General features: G+C 54.2%; 2 protein-coding genes across 5 annotated transcripts; both read left to right on the forward strand.

The window, feature by feature from the left end:
- Window positions 1–2,688: 2,688 nt before the first annotated feature.
- POP7 (POP7 homolog, ribonuclease P/MRP subunit) lies at window positions 2,689–4,069 on the forward strand. Of its 2 annotated transcripts, none has more exons than XM_070954752.1 (2): window positions 2,689–2,804; window positions 3,520–4,069. In XM_070954752.1, exon 2 carries the CDS (start codon window positions 3,526–3,528, stop codon window positions 3,910–3,912), a length of 387 nt encoding a protein of 128 aa, XP_070810853.1. In that variant the 5' UTR covers window positions 2,689–2,804; window positions 3,520–3,525; the 3' UTR covers window positions 3,913–4,069. The 2 variants fall into 2 exon arrangements, with proteins under 2 accessions (XP_070810853.1, XP_070810854.1); XM_070954753.1 differs by lacking the exon at window positions 2,689–2,804 and adding an exon at window positions 3,054–3,097.
- An 11,484-nt stretch (window positions 4,070–15,553) lies between these two features.
- Window positions 15,554–21,136, forward strand: EPO (erythropoietin). Of its 3 annotated transcripts, none has more exons than XM_070954729.1 (5): window positions 15,554–16,118; window positions 17,582–17,709; window positions 18,040–18,129; window positions 18,246–18,413; window positions 18,831–21,136. In XM_070954729.1, the coding sequence occupies exons 1-5, from the start codon at window positions 16,106–16,108 to the stop codon at window positions 18,966–18,968; spliced, it is 537 nt and encodes a 178-aa protein (XP_070810830.1). In that variant the 5' UTR covers window positions 15,554–16,105; the 3' UTR covers window positions 18,969–21,136. The 3 variants fall into 3 exon arrangements, with proteins under 3 accessions (XP_070810830.1, XP_070810831.1, XP_070810829.1); XM_070954730.1 differs by lacking the exon at window positions 15,554–16,118 and adding an exon at window positions 16,831–16,876; XM_070954728.1 differs by lacking the exon at window positions 15,554–16,118 and adding an exon at window positions 16,993–17,244.
- The last annotated feature ends 1,535 nt before the right edge of the window (window positions 21,137–22,671 follow it).

Below are 22,671 nucleotides of genomic sequence, written 5' to 3' on the forward strand. Positions count from 1 at the left end.
GTGCCAAATTCTGCTCACCGAGGGGGCCACCCCACCTCACTCTCCTCCTTCTCTTTGGGGTGTAGGTGGATTTAATTTGGGGGCTTGCTCAGCACCTGCAGGCCAATAGCGCCATCATGGGGCATCTTGAGTTCAGCCAGCAGTGTCCTTCCTGGTCTTCAGGCCTGGTTGGTGCTTGATTGTGGTCCTTGGGCCCCCCAAAGAGCTTCCCCGCCCTCCTTTGCCCACCCAACCTGCTCAAAAGAGAAGCCCCCAGCAGAGATCCCCAAATATAACAGAAGGAAGGACAGCCCAGGACGAGCATCCTGTGAATCTCAATGCCGTTTACTCCAGGACAAAGGTTCTCAACCCTCGGCAACTTGAAGACTTGTGGACTTCAACTCCCACAATTCCCCAGCCATCTTTTTTTTTCTCACTTTGCTGAAGTCAAGATATATTACATGGACCACATTCCCAGCATCTATTAAGAAAGTTACCCTATCAAAAAAAAAAAAAAAGTGATAAAATACATAGTGGAGCCACATTTGTTCTTGTCCAGTAAGTGCTGAATTCTGGTAGACCCTTGCTGGCTGGGGAATTCTGGGAGTTGAAGTCCACATGTATCAAAAGTGGCCACAGTTGAGAAACGCAGCTCTAGAATGACGATCTCTGTGGAAGGGAGGGAGGAACGACAATCAGGATCACTGTTCCAAACATGTGTGCCATAAGGAGCCAGGCAACTGCCTTTAGTTTTGACAGTCCTCCTCCTCCTCCCACTGATGATGTTCCTTAGTTGGGTCATGAAACGTCTATAAGGAAACCACCCAGCTCAGAGACTCCCAAGAAACCCACAGTCTTCCTCCTCCTCCTCCTCCTCCTCCTCTTCCATCATCTCTGCTTTTCATCCCCAGACAGGATGGAGGATGGGCTGCAGCCGGGCTGCCCTCTCAAGGGCTCCCCAATCCTCCCGAGAGAGACAAAAATCCACACGAGCCCACCATATTGTGTTGTGGGTCTTTTTTTTTTCCGCTGTGTGAGTCCCGGGGAAGAGAAACCAGGCGGGTTCCTCCCTCCAGTTCGCTCAGGAGAATCTGACGGAGAAGCAGGAGTCAAAAGACCATCCTCTCAAGGGCCAGCTGGAGAATAAGGGGACAGAAGTTGCCCCCCGGAGGTTGTGGAGGTTTTGAAGAAGAGACTGGACAGCCATTTGTCTGAAATGGTATATAGGGTCTCCTGCTCGAGCAGGGGGTTGGACTAGATGGCCTCCAAGGTCCCTCCCACCTCTGTTATCCTGTTATTTGGGCCTTGTGGGTTCATTCATTTGCAAACCGGAAAAGAGGTTCGGTCAGTCTCTCGGGGGCAGCCGTGACCCGTTTCGGTTTGTGGGTCCCGCCTGATTGGCCAGGCAAAATCCTGAAATCCTTCCCCGAGGACTGTGCTGGTCTCTGTGGTCGGTCATTGAAGGATGGAAACATGAGGAACGATGGACAAATCAAAGTTCCTGCTGGCTGGGGGATTCTGGGAATTGAAGTCCACAAGTCTTAAAGGGGCCACGTTTGAAAACATTGATCTAAAAAATCCAGAAGAGAATTGAAATGCATGTGGGGAGCCCAGAGCACTCGACTCGGAGACCCATGCCAGAAGGGTTGGGATCACAGCACCCATCGTTCCAGCACAGATATCTGGTCACTCCCTCAGGCCATTTCTTCGGCCGTCCCGCCTCGCAGGGTTGCTGTGAAGAGGAAAGAGGAGAAATCTGCCTTGAACTCAAACCCTTGGAAAGCATTGGCATATACCATATTCCTGATTGCTTATTTGTACCCTATGACGATCATTAAGTGTTGTACCTTATGATTCTTGATGAATGTATCTTGTTTTTTTTTTATGTACCCTGAGAAATTCCTTGTGTGTCCAATCACACTTGGCCAATAAATAAAGAATTCTATTCTAGAATTCATGTGAAGAGAAAGGAGTACAGTAAGTTCTCATCTTACAACCACAATTGAGCCCCACATTTCTGTTACTAAGTGGGACCGTTGAGTTCTGCTCCATTTTATGATCTTTCTTTCCACAGATGTTAATTAAATCCGACTTCCCTGTTTGCTTCCCTGTTTGCTTGTCAGAAGGTTGCATGACCCCCCCTCTGCCCTCCGGACATTACAACTGTCATAAGTACATGCCAGTTGCCAACTGCATGAATTCAGATCACGTGACCATAGGGAGTGCAATGGCCATAAGAGCGAGAAACAGTCACTTTGTCCAGTGACTGAACAAACAGTCACTAAATGAAAGGTTGTAAATCAAGGACTGCATGTATTAGGTATAGTTGCCAGCTTGAGTTATTTATAAAAAGTAATAAAGGTGGGATATAAAAAGTAAAAATAAAACTAAAAACTAAAACTAAAAATAATATATAAAATAAAATAAAATAATAAAATAAATAAATAAATAAATAAAATAAAAAATAAAATAAAATAAAATAAAATAAAATAATAAAATAAAATAAAATAAAATAAAGTCAACTCAGTTGCATCAGGAAGGGAGAAAAGCGCAGCTTCTAAAGCTTTTTACAGAAATGAAATCTTTTAAGCAAAGATGGGAGAAAAATCGCGTTTCCTCCGCCAGGGGGCAGCCCGGAGCCCCCCGCGCACGCGCACTCGCCTTCTCGCCCGCCCCGATAGAGGGGAAAAGCGCAGAGCGGCCCCTCGCCTCCAACGCGGACTTCCGGGTCAGCCCCGGCCGGCGGACCACGTGCGTTTCTCCCTCTGGCTGCGCTCCGGTCGCGGGAGGCTCCGGCCAGGCAGCCGCGGGCGCCGGGATCAGAGGTCGGTGGGACCCTTCCTGCCCCCCCAGGGCAGCCCCTCGGGGACGGGAGGGAGGGGGGGGATCAAGGGAGCTGCGCCGGCCCTGCCGGGTAGGACGGCTGCCGCTCAGCCTTTCCCAGACGTGGCACTGCAGAGCCCATCATCCCCGGCCAACCGACCGCAGGCGTTTCTCTCTGGGCTGGGAGGGCGGGGACTCCTTGCGGGCGCGCCCCCCAGGCCATCTCACGCACGCGCACGGAAGCCGGGGCGGGGAGAGGAGCCCGTCTTGCGCGCGGGGGGGCGGGGGCGGACAGGTGCGCGCCCCCAGATCATCTCGTGCACGTGCAGGGAGGCGGGGGGGGAGCGGGTTTGCTTTTGCTGCAGGGGGTCCAACGGGTGCACGCCCCCAGGCCCCTCGTGCACGCGCAGGGAGGCCGAAGGGGACCCCGTTTTGCGCGCAGGGGGCACCCCCAGACCACCTCGTGCACGCGCACGGGGGCGGGGGGGAGTCTTGCGCGCAGGGGGACGCAATAGGTGCGCGCCCCCAGATCATCTCGTGCACGTGCAGGGAGGCGGGGGGGGGAGAGCGGGTTTGCTTTTGCTGCTGTGGGTCCAGCGCGTGCACGCCCCCAGGCCCCTCGTGCACGCGCAGGGAGGCCGAAGGGGACCCCGTTTTGCGCGCGAGGTGGGTGGGCAGGGGTCCGCAACGTCTCCTTTGCCGGTGTCTCCCCCGCAGGGCTGCATGGCCGAGCCGGGCCCCCCGAGTGAGCCGGAGCGCGCCCTGCGCCGCCGCCTGCCCCGCCACCTTCCCCGTCGCCGGGGCGACATCTACGTGAACATGAAGACGGACTTCAGGGCGCAGCTGAGCCGCTGCCAGAAGCTGCTGGCGCCCGGCGGGGGCTGCGCCGAGCTGTGCATCCACGGGCTGGGCCTGGCCATCAACCGCGCCATCAACATCGCCCTGCAGCTGGAGGCCACGGGCGGCGGCACCCTCTGCCTGGCCGCCAACACCTCCACCGTGCAGCTGGCCGACGTCGCGGAGCCCGAGGGCGACCGGGATGAGCCGCTGGCCCGTGCCCGGCACAACTCCGCCATCCACATCCGCGTCCTGCGCACCGCCCCCGAGTAGCCGGAGGGGAAGAGAAAGAGGAGGAAGGCCTGGGGACTCCCCCGCACTCTCAGTGGAGGGTCCCGAAAAGACTGGTGGAGGAGGGGGCTACTGGCTTTGGGTCTGGTCCGAGGCCCCTTTGTGTTCCCCCCAAATAAACCCCCTGTGTACCAATAAAGGAGAATATTTGTAGCCCAGGGTTGGAATGCTGAGGGGTCCTGGGGGCCGAGTTGGGTGGGTTTCTTGTAGAGCTTTTCATGACCCAGCTAGGAAATATCAGAGGTAGATGATATTCATCAATGATCGTCATACTGATGATATTCCTTAGATGGGTGATGAAACGTCTGCAAGAAAACACCCAGCTCAGAGAGCACCAAGGACCCCTCATTTCAACCCTAGGATATTTTAGATGGGACCGAAATGTAAAATTTGTTACTACCAGTTCTGTGGGCGTGGCTTGGGGGGGAATGTGACGGTGGGTGTGGCCAACTTTTTTTTTTTTTTTTTTTTTTTTTTTTACTTTTAAAAGCATTTTTTTCTACAACCTCTTCAGCCAAAAAAAAAGCCTCTGACGATCAGGCAACTCAGCTGGGATCATCAGAGGCTTTTAAGAGCATTTTTTTTTTGGCTTTTAAAAGCATTAAAAGCATTGGGTGATCCGGTCTGAACCGGGAGCATTTCACCCCTGGGCCAGGGGATTGGGTGTGGGGGGGGGCAACAATTTATTTATTTATTTGTTTGTTTGTTTAAATTTCTATACCACCCTTCTCCAAATAGGACTCAGGGCGGTGCACAGCCTAAGTAAAAACAAAGCATACAAAATTTAAAAAACAGTATTAAAATAATTAGATATTCTGGCCGTAAATTAAAACAACCCAATTTAAAACCAATTTAAAATTTAGCTCAAGCCAGCCCAGCTAGTTGAAATAAATAAATAAGTTTTCAGGGCCCGACGAAAAATCCGGAGGTCTGTTATTATACGTAACTCCGGGGGAAGGTTATTCCAGAGGGTGGGCGCCGTCACAGAGAAGGCTCTCCCCCTGGGGGTCGCCAGCCGACATTGTCTGGCGGACGGCACCCTGAGGAGGCCCACTCTGTGCGAGCGTACTGGCCGGTGGGAGGCTATTGGTGGCAGTAGGCGGTCTCGTAAGTACCCCGGCCCTAAGCCATGGAGCGCTTTAAAGGTGGTCACCAACACCTTGAAGCGCACCCGGAAGACCACCGGGAGCCAGTGCAGCTCGCGCAGGAGAGGTGTCACAATGGGGGTTAAGCCTGCGAGGGAGGGCCCTAAAAACATTTGGATGGAAGGGGTGTCTCTGCCCAGCCCCCTTCCCTGAGGTTGCATCTCCCGGGATGTGCCTAGGCGGGGGGGGTTTGTCAGTTGCCCCTTTCTCTCTGCCCCCCCAAGTGGTGAGGTACCTGGACCGCTGCATTCCTCTCAGCCCAACGAAGGGGTGGCCTCGATCAGCAGCCCCAGAGCCACTGGAGAGGAGCCCTTGGCAGCCTCAGGGCCCAGGGGGTCTTTGGGGAGACCCACCCACCCAATGGGTTTACTTCCTCCGGCCCTTGGACCCTGGCCAAGGCAGCTTTAGAATTCCTCTCCGGAGCAGCACCTGCTTGGGTGGGGGTCCTGGCAGCCCCTGCCGCCTTCTTGGCCCTCAAGACCCCTGGCCTTTATTGGGGGAGGCAGTTAAAGAGAAAGGAGGGGCTGTGTCTCCTGTAGAGAAGCCGGTTCCCCCTTTTCTCAACACGAAAATGGTCACCAGGCAGTCATCCTGGGCGAAGTTTCTGCATTCTGTGAGAATTTAAGTCAGGGGTGTCCAACCCCTGCGGACTTCAGCTCCCAGAATTCCCCAGCCAGCAAGGGTTTACCAGAATTCAGCATGGATAGGACAAGGACCTCTGTGGCTAGACTACTTCAACGCATTGTTTGATGGAGTAACTTAATAGTTAGTGGAATGCAGTAAACGTATCTTCCTTTCTGCAAAGTGGAAAAAAGCAGCTGGATAGGGAATTTTTGGGAGTTGAAGTCCACAAGTCTTAAAAAGTGGCCACGTTTTGGACCCCCCTGATGGAAGTGAAGTCTTCCTCCTCAAACAGCTCCAAAACGCCCACCGAGGCTGTGCCAAGGAAGCTGTGGGCACCCAAGTCTTGGAAGACTTTTCAACAGACCAACGAAGGATGGGAATCGGAGTCTGCGTTGTGTGTCCGAAGGGGCCAGGCGGTGGAGAGAGCCGCTGGAGGGAATTCCCACATTCTCACATGGGAGCGGGAGGGGTTGACCTCTGCTGTTGTGCAAGAGCATTGTGTCATGCAGGCTGTGTGTGAGAAGACGGCCTTATCTCAGCTGGCCGGAAATAGCTTTTTTTCCACTGCCCGGCTGAGGTGCCACTGCCGATAAGAGGCTGGTTGGGAGCCAGAAGCAGCCCTGGCATCTCCAGCCCTCCCGGAATTGGGCTGCTGGGCAGAGGAGGGCTTTCCTTCCTGCGATGGGGGCGGTTGCCCCCCCTCCACCTCTGTCCAGGTGGGCATCCAGAGTGGCCCACCACGTCTGAAGTCTCCGAGACTTTGGAGCTCCTTGGCAAACAGAAGGATTGAATCAAAGATCGCGTAGGGTGTTAGTACCACTTTATAAGGCCACACCTGGAATCCTGCATCCAGTTTTGGTCGCCACGGTGTAAAAAAGATGTTGAGACCTCTAGAAAGAGTGCAGAGAAGAGCAACCAAGAGGATTAGGGGCCTGGAGGCTAAAACATATGAAAAATAGTTGCAGGAATTGGGTATTTCTAATTAAAAGAAGGACTGGGGGGGGGGGACACGGTAGCAATATTCCATTATTTGAGGGGCTGCCCCAAAGAAGAGGGGGTCAATTTATTCTCCAAAGCACCTGAGGGCAGGACAAGAAGCAACGGATGGAAACTAATCAAGGAGAAAAGCAATCTGGAATTAAGGAGAAACTTCCTGACAGTGAGAACAAGTAACCTGCGGAACTGCTTGCCACCGGAAGTTGTGGGTTCCCCCACACTGGAGGTTTTTAAGAAGAGACGGGACAGCCATTTGTTAGGCCTGTCTCCTGCCTGAATGGGGTTGGACTAGAACAGTGTTTCTCAACCTTGGAAGCTTGAAGAAGCAGCGCTGGCTGGGGGATTCTGGGAGTTGAAGTCCACCCATCTTCAAGCTTCCAAGGTTGAGAAACACTGGACTAGAAGACCTCCGAGATCCCTTCCGACTCTGTGATTCTGTAATTCAAACTTTAGCCCTCAGCCCCGTTCTTCCATCCTAGCCAACCCTGCAGGATTGTTGTGAGAGAAACTGGAAGGGAATCTCCGAATGACACGTTGAGCTCCAGAAAGAATAGGAGCTGCTGAAGGTGGCAATGAAACGTCCCAGCCTGGATCCTCCCCGTGATTCCGTGTGTTTCACTCAGAGACCGTCGCTTCTCAGGTTTCCCTGTCTGAGAAAGAGCCCTTTGTGATTAAAGAGCCCAGGTCCTCAAAATGTGGGTTTATGCGTAGTCCTCAACTTATGGCCACAATGGAGTCCAACATTTCCATGGCTAAGCAAGGCATTTAAGTGAGCCGTGCTCCATTTTATGGACCATTTTTTGGCTACAGTTGTAAAGTGAGTCACTGAAGTTGTTAAGCGAATCATGCGGTCGCTAAGCGAATCTGGTTTTCCCCTGGACTTTGCTTGTCAGAAGGTGGCAAAAATGGATCACGTGATGCCAAGACGCTACAACCGCCATAAATGGGAGTCACTTGCCAAGCGTCCCAATTTTGATCATGGGGCTGCTGCAACGGTCGTAAGTGTGAAAAATGGTCATAAGTCACTTTCATCAGTGTCATATAGCTACTAAATGAATGGTTATAAATTGAGAACTACCTATGTCCACCTGTCTTAAGCCAACCTGTAATCTCTGTCCTGTCTATGGAATCAGAATAGAGCTGGAAGGTACCTCAGAGGTCATCTAGTCCAGCCCTCTGCTCAAGCAGATCCTATACTATTTCAGGCAAGTGACTGTCCAGTCTCTTCTTAAAAGCCTCCAGTGATGGTTGAGGACTACCTACGTCCACCTGGATCTCTTAAGCCAACCTGTAATCTCCAGCAACAATGGCCCCAAATACCCCCTCTGGGGCTCCTTAGCAATGCTTGGCTGCTGTGCCATGGGGCTGCCCCCCACCCACCCAAGCTCTGCCCTAGAGCTGCCTGGGGCCGCCTCTCTCCAGGCTTCCTTTACTTCATCTCTTTGAATGGACTCTCCCGGGAGCAGTTTTTTTCTCCAACTTTGGCCACTTGAAGATGGCTGGACTCCAACTCCCAGAATCCCCCAGCCAGCAAGAGTCAGACCCCAAAACTTTAGGCTCAGGTATTTCAGAACTACCCAAGGCTTTGATTGGTCCCACCTTGGCCCCCCACGCCCCACCCTTCATCAGTGACCTTCCCCCACTTCATCGGGAACAGCTTTTGGTACATAAACAGAGCAAACTCCACTTTCTTATAGCACTGATGAGGTTACCTAGTTTGGTAATAAAACGTCTGCAAGAGAACGACCAAGCTCAGAGAGACCCAAATGGCCCTCACTTTTCGGGGGAGGTGGGGGGGGTGCTGGTGTGAGCGAGCAGAAATTGCCAGATGGATCCCCCTGTTTTCTTCCTGCTTGGAGGGGGGGGGACTGACATTCTCCATTCTTCACCCCCCCATTCTGGCCTAAAGGTGCTCCCGGTTAGGAGACCCTTCGGGCGGTATAAGCGGCTTCAGCGGCCCAGAGCTCTCGGTCTCCCCCTTCCATGCTGGGGATCGCGCGCAGAGGGCGGGCGTGGGGATGCGCTCCTGGCTGAAGGCGAGCCGCGCCTTTGCCGACGGGGTCTTCCTTGCCCGAGCGGGAGAAGCGGGGGGAGGGGGCTGCAGGGTCCTGCCTGGGCGGAGGGTCCCGCGTGGGCACCTGCGTGGGGCGCGCAGGTAGCGGCGCGCAGGGCAGGTAAGGCGCACCGGCGGTGGCTCCCGGGGGACCGCACGTTCCGTCCAGTCGGGCCCGGGTCAGAGGTCCGCCCGGCCTGGTTGATCTGTCACTCCCGCTGGCGCCAGGCGAGCCGCCTGTTTGGAGACGCGGCCAGGATCGATGCGGCCGGCCGCCGGGTCGGCGGATCAAGGCTTCCGCGAGTGCGAGCCGGCACGTATGAGCGCCCGGCGGCCGGCCAGCCTTGGCTCCGGCTCAGCGGCGCAAGATTGGGGGGGGGGGGGCGGATAGAAAGGATGGGATTCCTCCCCCAGACAGAGCCCCCCCGGGGGGGGCATCCCTGAGTGCTGGGGATGATGGGATGAGTTGTAGCCAGATGGCACTGCCGGGCCAGCCTTTATCCGGGGGGGGGGGGTTGGGGGGTCTTTCTGGGGAGGGGGACTTTCCAGGAGGAGTTTGAGCGCTGGACAAGCAACAGGTTGTACTTAGGGGGAGATGCTGGCTGCCCCTCTTCTCCAAGAGAAAAAAGCCCCATGAGAAAATGGCTCATGAGGACTAGCGACTTGCCCCCAATGCCGTCCGTGGTGCGTCCACAGGGTGCTGAATTCAACCCCCCCACACCCCAACTGACTTGGTCAGCCCAACAGGAAGGGTCAAACTGACCAGGGAAATGACCCCTGAAGGCCGATCTGTGAAATGGGCATAACCATGGAATGAGTGACCGGCCATCAGCAAAGGGGCTCCGTGTTTCTCGGGGGTGGGGTGGGGGCTTTGGGAGGTCATGCAGGCTCAGCTGAGATGAGACGGGGTCCGGGGGAGAGTTGGGGGGGCTGGGAAGCGGGAGCCCCCCGTCTTGTGGCCTCGGGGCACGTACGCACCAAGTCAGGCCGAAGAGTCTGGCTTGGGGACACTCCTGTGTGTGCGTTTGGGTGTGTATGTGTGATGTTTCCACACTGCAGCTGTCTGGTTTTTCGATCACCTCTTTGGGGGCGGAAGTGCCCTAACAATGGAGGCGCTGGGCTCGGTGGCTGCGGCTGGTGGGACCAGACTGCCCGGCGGTCTGAGCTTGTTGCTCTGCTGGCACATGGAGGTGTGTGTCTGGGTGAGGGCACACCCGGGTGGATGGCTCCTCTTGCACAACTGATGCAGCTATTTTGTGGTTCTCTTCAGCTTCTCTCTGGCTGGTGCAAACATTTGAGGCTTTTCTTTTCCTTTTGATTCGGCTGCCGCACGACTTGTGGATTCTCCCAAAGATGAAGAAAAAGAGCAAAGGCAGATCCCTTTCGGGAAGAATCCACTGGGCCGCTCCCTGAAGATTCTGCAAACCCAGAAGGGAGCTGAACGCCCGCCTAACAGGGTGTGTGTGTTTCTGTTGTGTCCCTGTTGCCATCAGAGCCTTCCCAGTCGTGCATCTCATTGGCCACGGTCAGGATGGGTGGAAGGAGCCTTGTTTTCAAACTTGGCAACTTTAAGCTGTGTGGACTTCAACTCCCAGAATCCCCCAGCCAGCTGAGGGAAAATCCACACACCTTAAAGTTGCCAACTTTGAAAACGACGCTGGGCTAAACCGGCCCTTTGTTTCTTGAACAAATCAGAGGATTACAAAAAAAATCCGATTTTTCTGCATGTGGAATTTAGGTGGCTTAAGAACCAGAGAAAATCTGTGGAATTGTTTCTCTCTGAGTTTGGTGGTTTGCTTGCAGATGTCTCATTAGCTGACTAGGTAACCTCATCAATCCTAGTTAGTTGTGGGTTTGCAAGCCCCATCCTCCCTTCCACTGATAACGTTCCCTAGTTGGGTCGTGAAATGTCTGCAAGGGAACAACTGAGCTCAGAGAGCCCCAAGGACTCCAACCCTGAGCTAGAGAGATGTCCTTCCAAAGAGGACCTTGAATTGGCCAAACCCCCTTGTCCCCCTCCCTAGAGAGGCATGTCTGCTCTCAAGCGTGGGCCCCCCTTTCGATTCCCACTCCTTTAAGGTGAGACCCTCCCTCCAGGCCAAGTAACCTTGGCTGGGACAGGAGGAGCGTCCCTTGGCTGTCGGAGCCCGAAGAAAGCGGGCAGGGTCCCACTAGAGCGGAAGGACCAGGCTGAATGGAAGGAAAACCCATCACTGTTCGCACAGCAACCTTGTAAGCCTCTGGCCCTGATCGCCCCAAGATCTGGCGATGGGCACACCTTGGATACTTCCCTTCTTGAAGCAGATGCCCAGATCCATGGTTGTGTGGAAACACCAGTGAAGAAGGGGACACCTCTGGTCTCCGGATGGTGAGCTCCTTGGAGGCATCTGGCCTAGGACGGTCCTTGGGTTGAGGGAAGAGGCTGTGGGGTTCACTCCCACAAGATACGGTGGTGGCTGCCATCTGGAATGGGTTTAAAGGGGGCACTCATGGAGGACAGGCCTATCCTGCTAACCTTGAAGACTCAGGGCTGCCTCCAGGTTGGGAGCAGATGCCTCCAAGCCCCACTTGTAGGAGAACATCTCCATCCCCTCCTTGGAGGCATCTGGCCTAGGATGACCATGGGCACAGGGCTCGCCTCAGCTACTCAGAGTGTGACACGCGGTGTTGGCCACTGTCTGGAATGGCTTCACAGGGAAATTCTTGAAGGACTTGTCTACCCCATCATCCCTGAAGACCCAGCACCACTTCTGGAGTCTCCAGATTGGGTGCAGATGCCTTCAGAACCGTCACAAGTGGTCAGAGCACCCCAGAGACCTGACAGTGTCCGGGACTCCCCCTTCCCAACCACCCCTTGCTTACAAGAAGGCTTTTGTAAGCTCTACCTTGGAAATAGCTGGTTGGCAGAGGGGTACGTGTGGGGGGGGGACAGACAGACCCACAGCTGGAGTGAAGCTTTCGCCAGGATGCCACAGCTGGACAGAGAGCTAGATTGCTTTAATGGTTAAGCACCAGGCTAGAAAGTGGGAGACCGTGACTTCTAGTCCCACCATAGTCATGAAAGCTGGCTGGGTGACTTTGAACCAATCACCAGGAGATAGGGAGTTCTAGTCCCGCCTTATCCATGAAAGCCGGCTGGGTGACTTTGGGCCAATCACCAGGGGACGTTGAGTTCTAGTCCTGCCTGAGGCATGGAAGCCATCTGGCTGATTTTTGAGCCAATCCCTCCCTCTCGCAGGCCAACCCACCTCACAAAGTTGTTGTTGTGGAGAAAAATAGGAGGAGGAAGATGTTTGAATACGGTGGCCACTTTGAGTTGTTTCTAAAAGTAATAAAGTCGAGATACAAACCGAGCAGAATGTGAACCCCTCCAGAGGGATGGAGGGTGCCCTGGAGGACATGCTCTCCAAAGTCCTGGGCCTCTGCCCGTTTTCACACCTGCACACCGACACCAAGAGCCTTGTCTCCTTAAAGGACGGAGAGGTGACTCTCAAAGGGGCATCACTTTAAGTGCAATTGCACAAGCGAAGGCCACTGGAGGGCAAGGACATTTCGGGGACTTCCTCAGGGGGCACCAGCTGCAGCCAAGCTGAAGGAAGCCTTGCCACCTTTTACATTTGGGTGACCCCCTCTGGGGCACCTTCGAAAGGGGTGGAGCTCAGCTATACTGCTCCCACCACTCCCTAGACGAGGCTCTGTATGGCCACAGTTCCCTGGGAGCCTTTGGCGCATTGCTGTTCCCTCTTGTGGCAGCAGGTTCAAGAGGCCAATTACGATGCCTGCACTGGTACGGTGGAATGAATCCATATTCTCCGTTCACACAATACGCTGAACTTTCCCTTCTTTCAATGATCTGGGCTTAATTTGCAGATTGTGCTGTTACCTGGAAGCACCTGGTTGGACAGGTAGGGTGATGGTGGCCCACCCTTCCTCCTCTCTGCAGTGGGGAAAAAAAGCAGAATAACAGCAGGCCTGGAAGGGGCCTTGGAGGTCATCCAGTCCAGGGGTCTCCAGCCTTGGCAACTTTAAGCCTGGTGGACTTCAACTCTCAGCAAAGCTGGCTGGGGAATTCTGGGAGTTGAAGTCCACCAGGCTTAAAGTTGCCGAGGCTGGAGACCCCTGTTCTGGTCTAACGCCCTGCTCGAGCAGGAGATCCTAAACTGTTTCAGACAAACGGTTGTCCAATCTCTTATTTGAAAAGCCTCCATTGATGGAGCACCCAGAACTTCTGGTGGCAAGCTGTTCCACGGGTTAATTGTTCTCACTGTTAGGAAGTTTCTCCTTAATTCCAGGTTGCTTCTCTCCTTGATGAGTTTCCACCCGTTGCTCCTTGTCTTGCCTTCTGGTGGGTTGACCCCCTCTTCTCTGGGGCAGCCCCTCAGATATTGAAACGCTGCTGTCATGTCAGCCCTGGTCCTTCTCTTTTAGCCTCCAGGGCCCTAAATCCTCTTTGTTGCTCTTCTCTGCGCTCTTTCTAGAGTCTCAGCATCTTTTGTCATATCATGGTGACCAAGACTGGACGCGGCATTCCAACGGTGGCCTTACCAAGGGCTGAGAGACACCAGCGAAGCGTTGCCGCGCTGGGAAGAGAGAAGAGGCGGGACAGATCACAGATGGACAACGGGCCTGGCAAGGGGTTCCAAAAGAGACCCTCCCTAGTCTCTAAAGCTGTATAGCTGGGAACTTTGTACATTTATACTTGCAAGATTCTGTATGTAAGTTTACAATAAAGTAGAATTAGCTGATCTGGTTGTATTTCCTGCCTAGTCTAACTGGTAAGGCTGGCACTCTCTAATCCAGGGGTCTCCAACCTTGGCAACTTTAAGACTTGTGGACTTCAACTCCCAGAGTTCCTCAGCCAGCTTTGCTGGCTGAGGAACTCTGGGAGTTGAAGTCCACAAGTCTTAAAGTTGCCAAGGTTGGAGACCCCTGCCTAATCTATCAATCTTGGCTGTGCTCCCTGAGTTTTCATTTGAGAGAGAGAGGGAGGGAAAGAGAGAGAGAGAGAGAGAATACGGGTAATCCTTGACTTATGACCCCAATTGAGCCCAAAATTTCCATCACTAAGTGAGACAGTTGTGACGGGAGTTTCACCCCGTTGTACCACCTTTCCTGCCAATGTTATTAAGTGAAGCACCGCAGCGGTTAAACGTTTAACACGGTTGTTAAGTGAACCTGGCTTCCTCGTTGACTTTGCTGATCAGGAAGGCTGAAAACGTGGATCACGTCGCGTGACTCCCGGGAGACTGCGACCGTCACAAATAGGAGCCAGTGTCCAAGCGTCCGAATTTTGATCCCGTAACCACAGGGGATGCTACGACGGTCCTAAGTCTGAAAAACATTCCTGCCACGTTTGCGACTTTGCCACTAAATGAATGGTTGTAAATCAAGGACTCTCTGTACAGATTAGGGTACAGAGAGTCTCTGTACGGTTGGCTGATCCCGGTTGACTGATTTAAACCAGTGGCTTGAGTTTTCACAACTCTGGGACAGTCACACTTGTGTCTCGCAGTGTGACATTTGGCACTAATAGCTTCTGTTTTCCTAGCACTCAAAAGACCCCAAGAGACCCCCATTCCCCCTTCCCCCGCCCTCTAGAATCTCAATCAGCCCTGTTTGCAAACTCCAGACCAGGCTTTCCCAGTGCTACTACAGGCTACCTGGCCAGAGGAAGCGCTACGGACCTCCCCACGTCTGAGCTGCCGAGGCAAGCAGACCCCGGCCCCTCCTGAGGGCAGCCCCCCACCCAGCCCGGTTCCCAAGCGCCAGAGCCCCAAAGAACCAGCCCCCTTTTTCTGAGGAAACCCTCCCTGCTCCGCCACCTCCACAAGTGTACATAAATGACTTTTACCAGAAAATGGAGTGGACAGGGCAGCAAAAACAGAACTCCACTTGATTTCTCTTGCCAGTTTCTACCCCATTCCTCCATCCTGCGGGAACTCCAGGCAAAAAGCAGGATGAAATTGGGAAGGAAGTTAACTAAAAGTAGAACGAAGGGTTGTCTGGCAGGGATTCCCCTGTGAACTGAGTGGCTGAAATGGGTAAAGCTTTAAAGCCAGGGCAGGATGGAGAAGAGGACACATTCAGACGTTCCTAGCATGACCCAGGTTTGGGAAACCGGCTTTGGGACGTTCTGCGCATCCCTTCTCCTTCTCTCCTGCCGGGGGTGGGGGTGGGAGGGAAGCCTGACTCTCCTGTGGGAGGGAAGGCAGCCCCACAACTGTCACAGGGACTCTGAGACTGTCTCTCAAGGTCACGCCCATGCCCCCACCCCACCTGGGCATATTCCATGGGGCCACTGTGGGGGCGTTTCCAGTAAGAAGGGGTTTTGCCCCTTTTTCGGAAGGAGGGCAAAGGGTCAAGGCTGCTTGAGCGCCAGGGGTGGGGGGTTGGGGAGGGAAGTCCCAGGCTCCAGGGGGGCCCACTCTGGCAGCCGCCCAGCCCAGGGCCCCAAGCCAGAGGGTGCCTTCTCCTGCTCTTCCTCCTCCAAGGGTCCATTGGGAGGAAACGGGCCATCCTCGGCCGCTTTCTGGCACCGGTTAGTGGCCGGCTGCCAAGCTGCTGACCTTCTCCCCTTCCAGGCCTTAACCTGTGGCTGGCGGGGGGCCAGAGGGAGACGTGCTGCATCTTGCATGGCCCTTCGCGGAGCCCTGGCGCGACCTGCGGAGAAAGCCCCCTTGACTTCCGCCTGGCCGGCCAAGGGAAACTGCCCATCTCTCCCTGGGCCGGTCCAGTGACATTCTTCCCTTCAGAGAAGGCAGGGTGCCTGGTGCAGTGGGGGGGGGGGGGAGAGAGAGAGAAGGCCACCTGGGACGTAGAGCAAAGAGAGCAGCGGATGAAACATTAACCGTCCTGCCTCGTGCGCCTGGTGTCGCAGCAAGGGAAGTGCTGGCTGGGGTCTGCAGGAGGAGAGCCAGGGGGTCTCCTGCAAACTCGGGTGGGGAAGTTTGCACCGGGCGAGACCCCAGACAGGACGGTGGTCTCCTCCATTGCTTCTCAGCCCTAGGAGAGGAGGAGGAAGAGGAAGCTGAGACGGTCGGGGGGCTGCCGGGACCCCAGAGGACCGCTGGAGCAAGGAGCAAAGTTCTGGAGAGGCTCGTCCGGTCAAGCAGAGTCCCGGCTGGGAGAGGAAGCCTCTGAAACTCACCTGGCGGTGTGGATTGTGGCCCCTGCTGGACTTCGGCTGCTTCCCCGGCAGATTGAGGAGTGACTCAGAGAAGGAAGGCGAGGAAGGGGACTGATCCCTGCCCCAGTTGTCAGAGAGGACCCGGCCCTGCCAGCTGCCCCCGACGGCCGTCGATGGAGAGCTGTGGAGCCAGAGGGGTCCGGTAGTTGCTGGGACCATGAAGTGTTGGCTATGGGGATCCCTGGTAAGTGGTGTTCCAGAGGTTGCCAAGAGGGAGGGCAGCCCCGCTGTGCCAGCCGTGGTGATCGATGGCGCTGGGCACCGGCCAAAAAGGTTGGCTGTCGGGGAAATCGCGGGGCCGCCCTTCCCATCCATCAAAGTCCACAGTCTTGGAGAGGGAGGGTGCCCATCATTCCCTGCCTGGAGGGGGCCTGGGATGGGAACAAGGTGTTTCAGTGATGGGGCAGTCAGATTTAACCTGTTGGATAAACCTGGCCAAGCACCAGCAAGGAGGACAGAAGATGGGGCATTTAAATCAGGAGTGTGTCTGCGTGAAGCTGCGGAGTTGGGGAACCATCGGGGGGGGGCTGAAGGGGCCTCTATTTCTAGGCCTCTTCGTGGACATCATTTTAGGAAAGTGCAAAGTAGGTTGGGGGATAATCTCCCCATTGCAAAAAGAAGGAACGGTGGGGGGGAAAGACCACCAGTTGAAGGAGGTCTGAGTTCAGGGGGATTTGCACATTTCAGAGAGGAGGGTGGGTGAGTTCGCAGCAGCGGCTCTCCCAGCAGGTAGAAAAACGAGGCTCGTCTGTATGCCCTCTGGGAGCCCAGCAGCTGGAACGCAGCTTGGGTGGCCCCAGGCTGAGGATGTGGGAAAAATCTTGCACATATTCCCAAGTTTGACTGCCTCGGACTTTGGCCACCCTGGAGAGAAACCAAATTAGTTAAGCGTGAAGGAATGGCCGGCCCGATAAGGAATCTGTCAACACTGCAGGCCGAGAGGTGAGGGCTGAAGTGGGCGTGTGGGGCAGGGGAGGTGAGAATCGAAGCAGCAAGGTGAAAAAATGGGGGAAGGAAAAGCCCCATTTGCCAGCTTGGGCTGGGAAGAAGGTCCGGGATCCAGCTGGCCCTTTCTGAGTCGGTCCTGGGGTTGAGAGGGACCCCCAGGTCGATTCTGAAGTCCAGCATGGTGTTGGAGAACTGGCCAAGGGAAAGGCCAGGCGGGGCCCTAAGCATGGGGGCCAGAGACAGAGGGGCCCCGGGGCCCCAAAAGACGGAGGAGAGCAGGCAGTCTGGAACGGCCAAGTCACCTGTCCTGCCCACAGGAAATTGGCTGCCCGCCTGGCAACATTTGCTAGAAGACTTCCAAGGTCCTTTCCTTTCCTATTCTGTTGTTCTGTTGCGCTTTTTGTTATTCTGTTATTCTGGGGTTCTGTTATTTTGCTCTTCTTTTGCTCTATTCTGTTATTCTGTCACCATTTGTTATTCTGTTATTCTATTGTTCTATTCTGTTATTTTCTTACTCTTTTGTTATTCTGTTGTTCTATTATTCTGTTTTTTCTGTTATTTTCTTACTCTTTTGTCATTTTGTTACTCTGGTATTCTGTTGTTCTGTTCCGTTGTTCTGTCATTCTGTCGTTGTTCTGTTGTTCCTTGCCTCCACTTCTTCACTGCAGCCTTTCCGTCTTTCTCCCGTTCCCCGTGCAGGGCTGATTCTATTCCTGTTAGTGTGGGCATCCTTGGACCCGGCTCTCCCGGCCCCCACCCAGCCCGTCTGCGACCAGAGCGTCATGAACAAGTTCATCCAAGACGCCAGCAAGATGGAGAAGGACATCGTAAGTCCAGGCTCTGTTGCTCCAGATGGCCTGGCCCGGCCTGACTCGGAGTAGCCCAACCCTCCCCTTTCTCAGAGGAGCAATTTTGTCCTAACACTTAAACCAGTAGCTAAATGCCCCAGGATTGTGTGTGTGTGTGACTCAGGGAAGGGCAGATCCAGGCTGGGACGGTTTTGTGCCAGTCCCTGCAGGAGATGCCCCTGAGCCTGAAATAGAGGGAGATGTCCCCAAACTTTTCAGAAGTTGCAAGCAATCAAATCATGGAATCTTGGGGCTGGGTGGGACCTCAGAGGTCTTCTAGTCCAACCCCGTGGCCCCTTTTCCCCACAGGTGGATCTTTGCGAAGATGCCTGCAACTTATCAGAACATGTGACGGTGTCGGACACCCGGGTGAATTTTCCTGACTGGCGAGCAATGGACGTAAGTTGGCTTTGGGCGATGCCACGTGGGAACCTCACGACTAGGAAAGGGCCGGTCGGCTGACCGCCTTTTCCTTCTCCTCCTCCTCCTCCTCCTCCCCCCTCTTTCTGCCCCAGAGGTCCAGGCAGGCCTCGGAGGTGTGGGGGGGCCAGGCGCTTCTGTCCAGCGCTGTCAGCCAAGTCAAAAGCCAGCAGCCCCGGATGCAGCCTTTCCTTCGCCAGCTGGAGGTGATGGAGAGCGGTTTGAGAAGCGTCCGTGAGATTCTGCGCAGACACGACGCCCAGGTGAGGACACGGTCCAGGCGCTTAGCAACAGAGGGGCCGGTTCTGCAGGAAACGCATTCCCAGATCAACGAACACTTTGCTTCGGTGTTTCTCAACCTCGGCCCCTTTAAGAGATGTGGACTTTAACTCCCAGGATGCCCCAGCAAAGTCAATGGATTCCCCCATTGACTTTGCTGGGGCATTCTGGGAGTCGACGTAACAACTGCGAATCCAGATTTGCTTAACAACTGTGCTACTCACATAATGATTTGCTTAACAACTGCAACAAGAAAAATGGGGTAAACTCATGGAACAATGGTCTCGCTTAGCAACGGAAATGTCGGGCACCATTGTGGCCGTATGTCGAGGACTGGGGTCCCAAAGGCCTCCAGGGCGTGTCCCTTTCTTGTCTGACTTTGCTCCCTTCCTCTCTGACAGGCAGGCCCCCAGGAGGAGCCCCTCCCTCGGACGTTGAGTGTGCAAACGGTGCAAAAACTCTTCAGCGTTTATTCCAGTTTCCTACGTGGGAAGGTCAACTTATTCATCGCCAGCGTGTGCCAGGGGAGTGGCAGGTGACCAGGGGTGGGCCGCTGGCCACTCAGCGTGCCTCCCTTACCACGGGGAGGGGGAAGCCCCTCGGAGGCCAGACGATGATGAGAAACCGCTTGCTTTGTTGGCTGCTTGAGGGACACCGGCATACACACACATCACCCTGGGCTGTGAAGATGGCAACGTTCCCTTCTGGATCGGGCAGCCAAGAAGCCCCCCTCCCCGAAAGTCACTTCTGCACGCTTCTAGGTGTCCCCGGAGTCTGGGGAGCGAAGGGGAGGAGACGGGCCCTCTGCTTGAGGGTCTCTCCTTCTGCAGCAAGACGGTGCGACGGGACGATGTGCAAAGAAAGCAGGAATGGGGGTCTGGGGTCTCCCCCAAAGTCGACATTTGCCACCAGCATCCACGCAAAGAGGAAGAAACCAGGGCTGAAAAATGGGGGGGTGGCCCACTGGGGCGTTGGTGGACGGACTCCAGATGTGCTGGCGTCGACCCCCCCCCAAATCTGCACCATCATCACACCCGGCTGGAGAGAGAAGACGCAGAGCCGGTTTTGTGGGGGGTGGGATTCCCAATTTCTTAAAACGGAAAAATGTGCCTGGAGAAAATACCCGGTTTGTAAAAGGGGTTGTTAACCAGAGCTGACAGATTTTAACAGATTAATAGAGTTGGAAGGGACCTTGTAGGTCATCTAGTCCAACCCGCCATAGGAGACCCCACCTATACCGTTTCGGACAAATGGCAGTCCCGCCTCCAGTGATGAAGCTTCCACAACTTCTGAAATCTCTGAAGTGGGAGAGGGTTTTCTGCGTAAGCAGGGGGTTGGACTAGAAGACCTCCGGGGTCCCTTCCCACTCTGTTATTCTATTCTATTCTACCTAAGTTGGTGGGAAGTGGTGGGGACCCCTTCTTTGGAAAACGGGTGTGGGGGTGTCAAGGACGCCTTTTGCCTGGGGAAGGTGGGGGTCTCACTTGGTCAAGGTGAGCCCCTTGCACACTTACACATGTGGGGGCAGCCTTGACCTGAACATGACACCCCCCCCCCAGTGTCCAGGCCCATGTGCCTGGCAGTGATAAGGGCTGGGGAGACATCACAAGACAGCCATGCCTGGCAGGTGTCAATCAAACCACGGCCGACTTGGGAAATCCGGTACTGAAGCCTTTTAAGCTAAAAACCCTCCATTTTAAAGGTTGAACCTTTACAGGCAGTCCTGGACTTACGACCGTTCGTTTAGTGACCGTTCGGAGTTACAACAGCACTGGGAAAAGGGACTTAGGACCGTTTTTCACACTTACGACCGTTGCCGCATCTCCACGGGATCAAAATTCAGGCGCTTGGCAACTGGCTCACATTTATGACAGTTGCAGCGTCCCGGGGTCGCGTGATTTCCCCCTCGGCGACCTTCCGATGAGCAAAGTCAATGGGGAAGCCCGATTCGCTTAACAACCGTGTTAGTAACTTTTAACAACCGCAACGATTCCCTTAACAACGGTGGCAAAAAATGGTCACAAAATGGGGCAAAACTCACGAAACAACTGTCTCGCTTAGCAACGGAACTTTTGGGATCCGTTGTGGTCGTAAGGCGAGGACTGCCTGTTTTGTCAGAATGAGATAACGGCCTTTTCGCAAAGATGCAGCCCCCCCCTCTTCTCCCCCCCCACAAAACGTGGGAAAGGGGGGATGGGGTTCTGCCCCAAGGAGTGATTGACAGCTGCCAGGCAACACATCCAACGGCTGGCCCTGGCCTGGTTGCACGTAGTCCTCGATTTACAACCATTCATTTAGTGACCGTTCAAAGTTACAACAGCACTAAAAAAAGAACCAGTCCTCGTAGTTATGGCCATCGCAGCATCCCTCACAGTCCTGCGATCCAAATTTGGGTGCTTGGACGTGACTCATTTACCTACCGCTTTGCTTAGCAACGGATATTCTGGTGTCAGTCACGGTCGTAAACCGAGGACTTGCCTGCAACTGACGTTCGCCCAGCCAAGTTCCATGTTTTTTGGGAAAGGATTGTCCTTTATATACATATGTATAGTTTTACTCCTAAGGGACTTCTGGAGAGTTTATATTTGATATTAAGTTAAAGGTGTACAGTTTTTCTGAGTATTTATCGCGTTTCCTTCAAGAGCAGCTGCTTTTTTGTGAATCGGGTCTTGGAAAAAGGGAGGCAGATTCCCGACAGACGGACGGACAGACGGACTGCGTCGGCTCTTGTTTATCTTGATTAAAAGTTGCTCTGCTTTTCCGAACAAGCCAGCATTTGTTTTTCTCCCAAAGAAGCTGCAGGTGGCGGGAGAGTGGGGGGGGGGAATGCACAAGTCAGCTGGAGAGATGGAAGAAGCACTCTGCACGTCCCCAGAGACACACAGCTGCCTCTTTGCCTGACTCGGGTTTTTCCTCAGTTGTGATGTCCCCGAGGTGTGTTTTTTCCAGAGGCAATGGGACTTCCTTTGTTTTTCCTTGAAGACGTTTCCCTTCTCATCCAAGAAGCTTCCTCGGCTTCCTACTCTCAGAGCTGAAGAAGCTTCTTGGATGAGAAGGGAAACGTCTTCAAGGAAAAACAAAGGAAGTCCCATTGCCTCTGGAAAAAAAATCACCTTTGGGACAACTATGATGTGGGGGATTCTGGGAGTTGAAGTCCTCCAGGCTTAAAGTTGCCAAGGTTGGAGACCCCTGACCTGGATGATGGAGAATCTCCATACTCAAGCTTGGTGACTTTAAGATAGGTGGATTCCCATCTCAGCCAGTGGGTTGGACTAGAAGACCTCCAAGGTCCCTTCCTGCCCTCTGATTCTATGACTCCAATATCTCAGGGCAGGGGCTGCCCCAAAGAAGAGGGAGTCAAGCTATTCTCCAAAGCCCCTGAAGGCAGGACAAGAAGCAACAGGTGGAAACTAAGCAAGGAGAGAAGCAACCTGGAATTAAATGAGAAATTTCCTAACAGTGAGAAAAATTAACCAGCGGAACAGCTTGCCACCAGAAGTTCTGAATGCTCCATCACTGGAGGTTTTTTTAAAAAAAGAGATTGCATAACCATTTGCAGGCACTTCACACTTAAGCAGGGTTTTCCTGACTGCTTACTTTTACTTTTATTTGATTTATATACCGCCCTACTCCCGAAGGACTCAGGACTGCTCACAACCTATTGTTGCCCCACATGTGTGCACACACGTGTGCCCCCCCCCCGGCCCAGCCTGGAAGGTCAGTCCCATCTCCGGCCATAAAGCAGCCGGAAAAGGCCGCTGCCTCTGCCACGCCCATCACGTGCCCACCTCACTGCCAAGCCAAACAAGCAGCCCCTGGAAGCCTGGGATCGGCGGGCAGGATTCGCAGCTGGGGCCCCCCCAGGCAGAGGGAGGGAGAGACTGGCAAGGCCTGGAACCGCACCGGGCAGGGCAAATATTTATTTATCCTGTTTTAATTGGTTTTTTAATTAGGATTTTTTATTATTGTATGTTTTTAATTTGTGTTCGCCACCCTGAGTCCTTTGGGAGAAGGGTGGCATATGAACAAATGAAAATAAATAAATAAAATAAATAAATCACCCATAGCTGCCTGCCCCAAGGAGCCTTCCCAAGACAGCTTCCTCTGCTGAATTAGCTTTTCAGCCTGCACCCCAACAGGGTCCGGGAGGTGCTCTACCTGTGGAACTACCGCTTCTCTACAGCAGCCATAATGCCCCCCAGATGGACTCTGCTGGTCTCTGGAGGATCAGTTGTTGGGCCA

Source organism: Pituophis catenifer, unplaced genomic scaffold, assembly GCF_029215685.1.
Source record: "Pituophis catenifer annectens isolate HBS135680 unplaced genomic scaffold, rPitCat1.0.hap2 SCAF_15, whole genome shotgun sequence".
Taxonomy (NCBI): Eukaryota; Metazoa; Chordata; class Lepidosauria; order Squamata; family Colubridae; genus Pituophis; species Pituophis catenifer.

Excerpts from the sequence above, each read along its gene's own strand:
- POP7 (XM_070954752.1), top strand. The coding sequence starts at position 3,526 with ATGGCCGAGCCGGGCCCCCCGAGTGAGCCGGAGCGCGCCCTGCGCCGC.
- EPO (XM_070954728.1), top strand. The coding sequence starts at position 17,061 with ATGGTGTTGGAGAACTGGCCAAGGGAAAGGCCAGGCGGGGCCCTAAGC. Across the intron at positions 17,710-18,039 it reads GCAAGATGGAGAAGGACATC|GTGGATCTTTGCGAAGATGC; the intron begins GTAAGTCCAGGC and ends TTTTCCCCACAG. Across the intron at positions 18,414-18,830 it reads TGCGCAGACACGACGCCCAG|GCAGGCCCCCAGGAGGAGCC; the intron begins GTGAGGACACGG and ends CCTCTCTGACAG.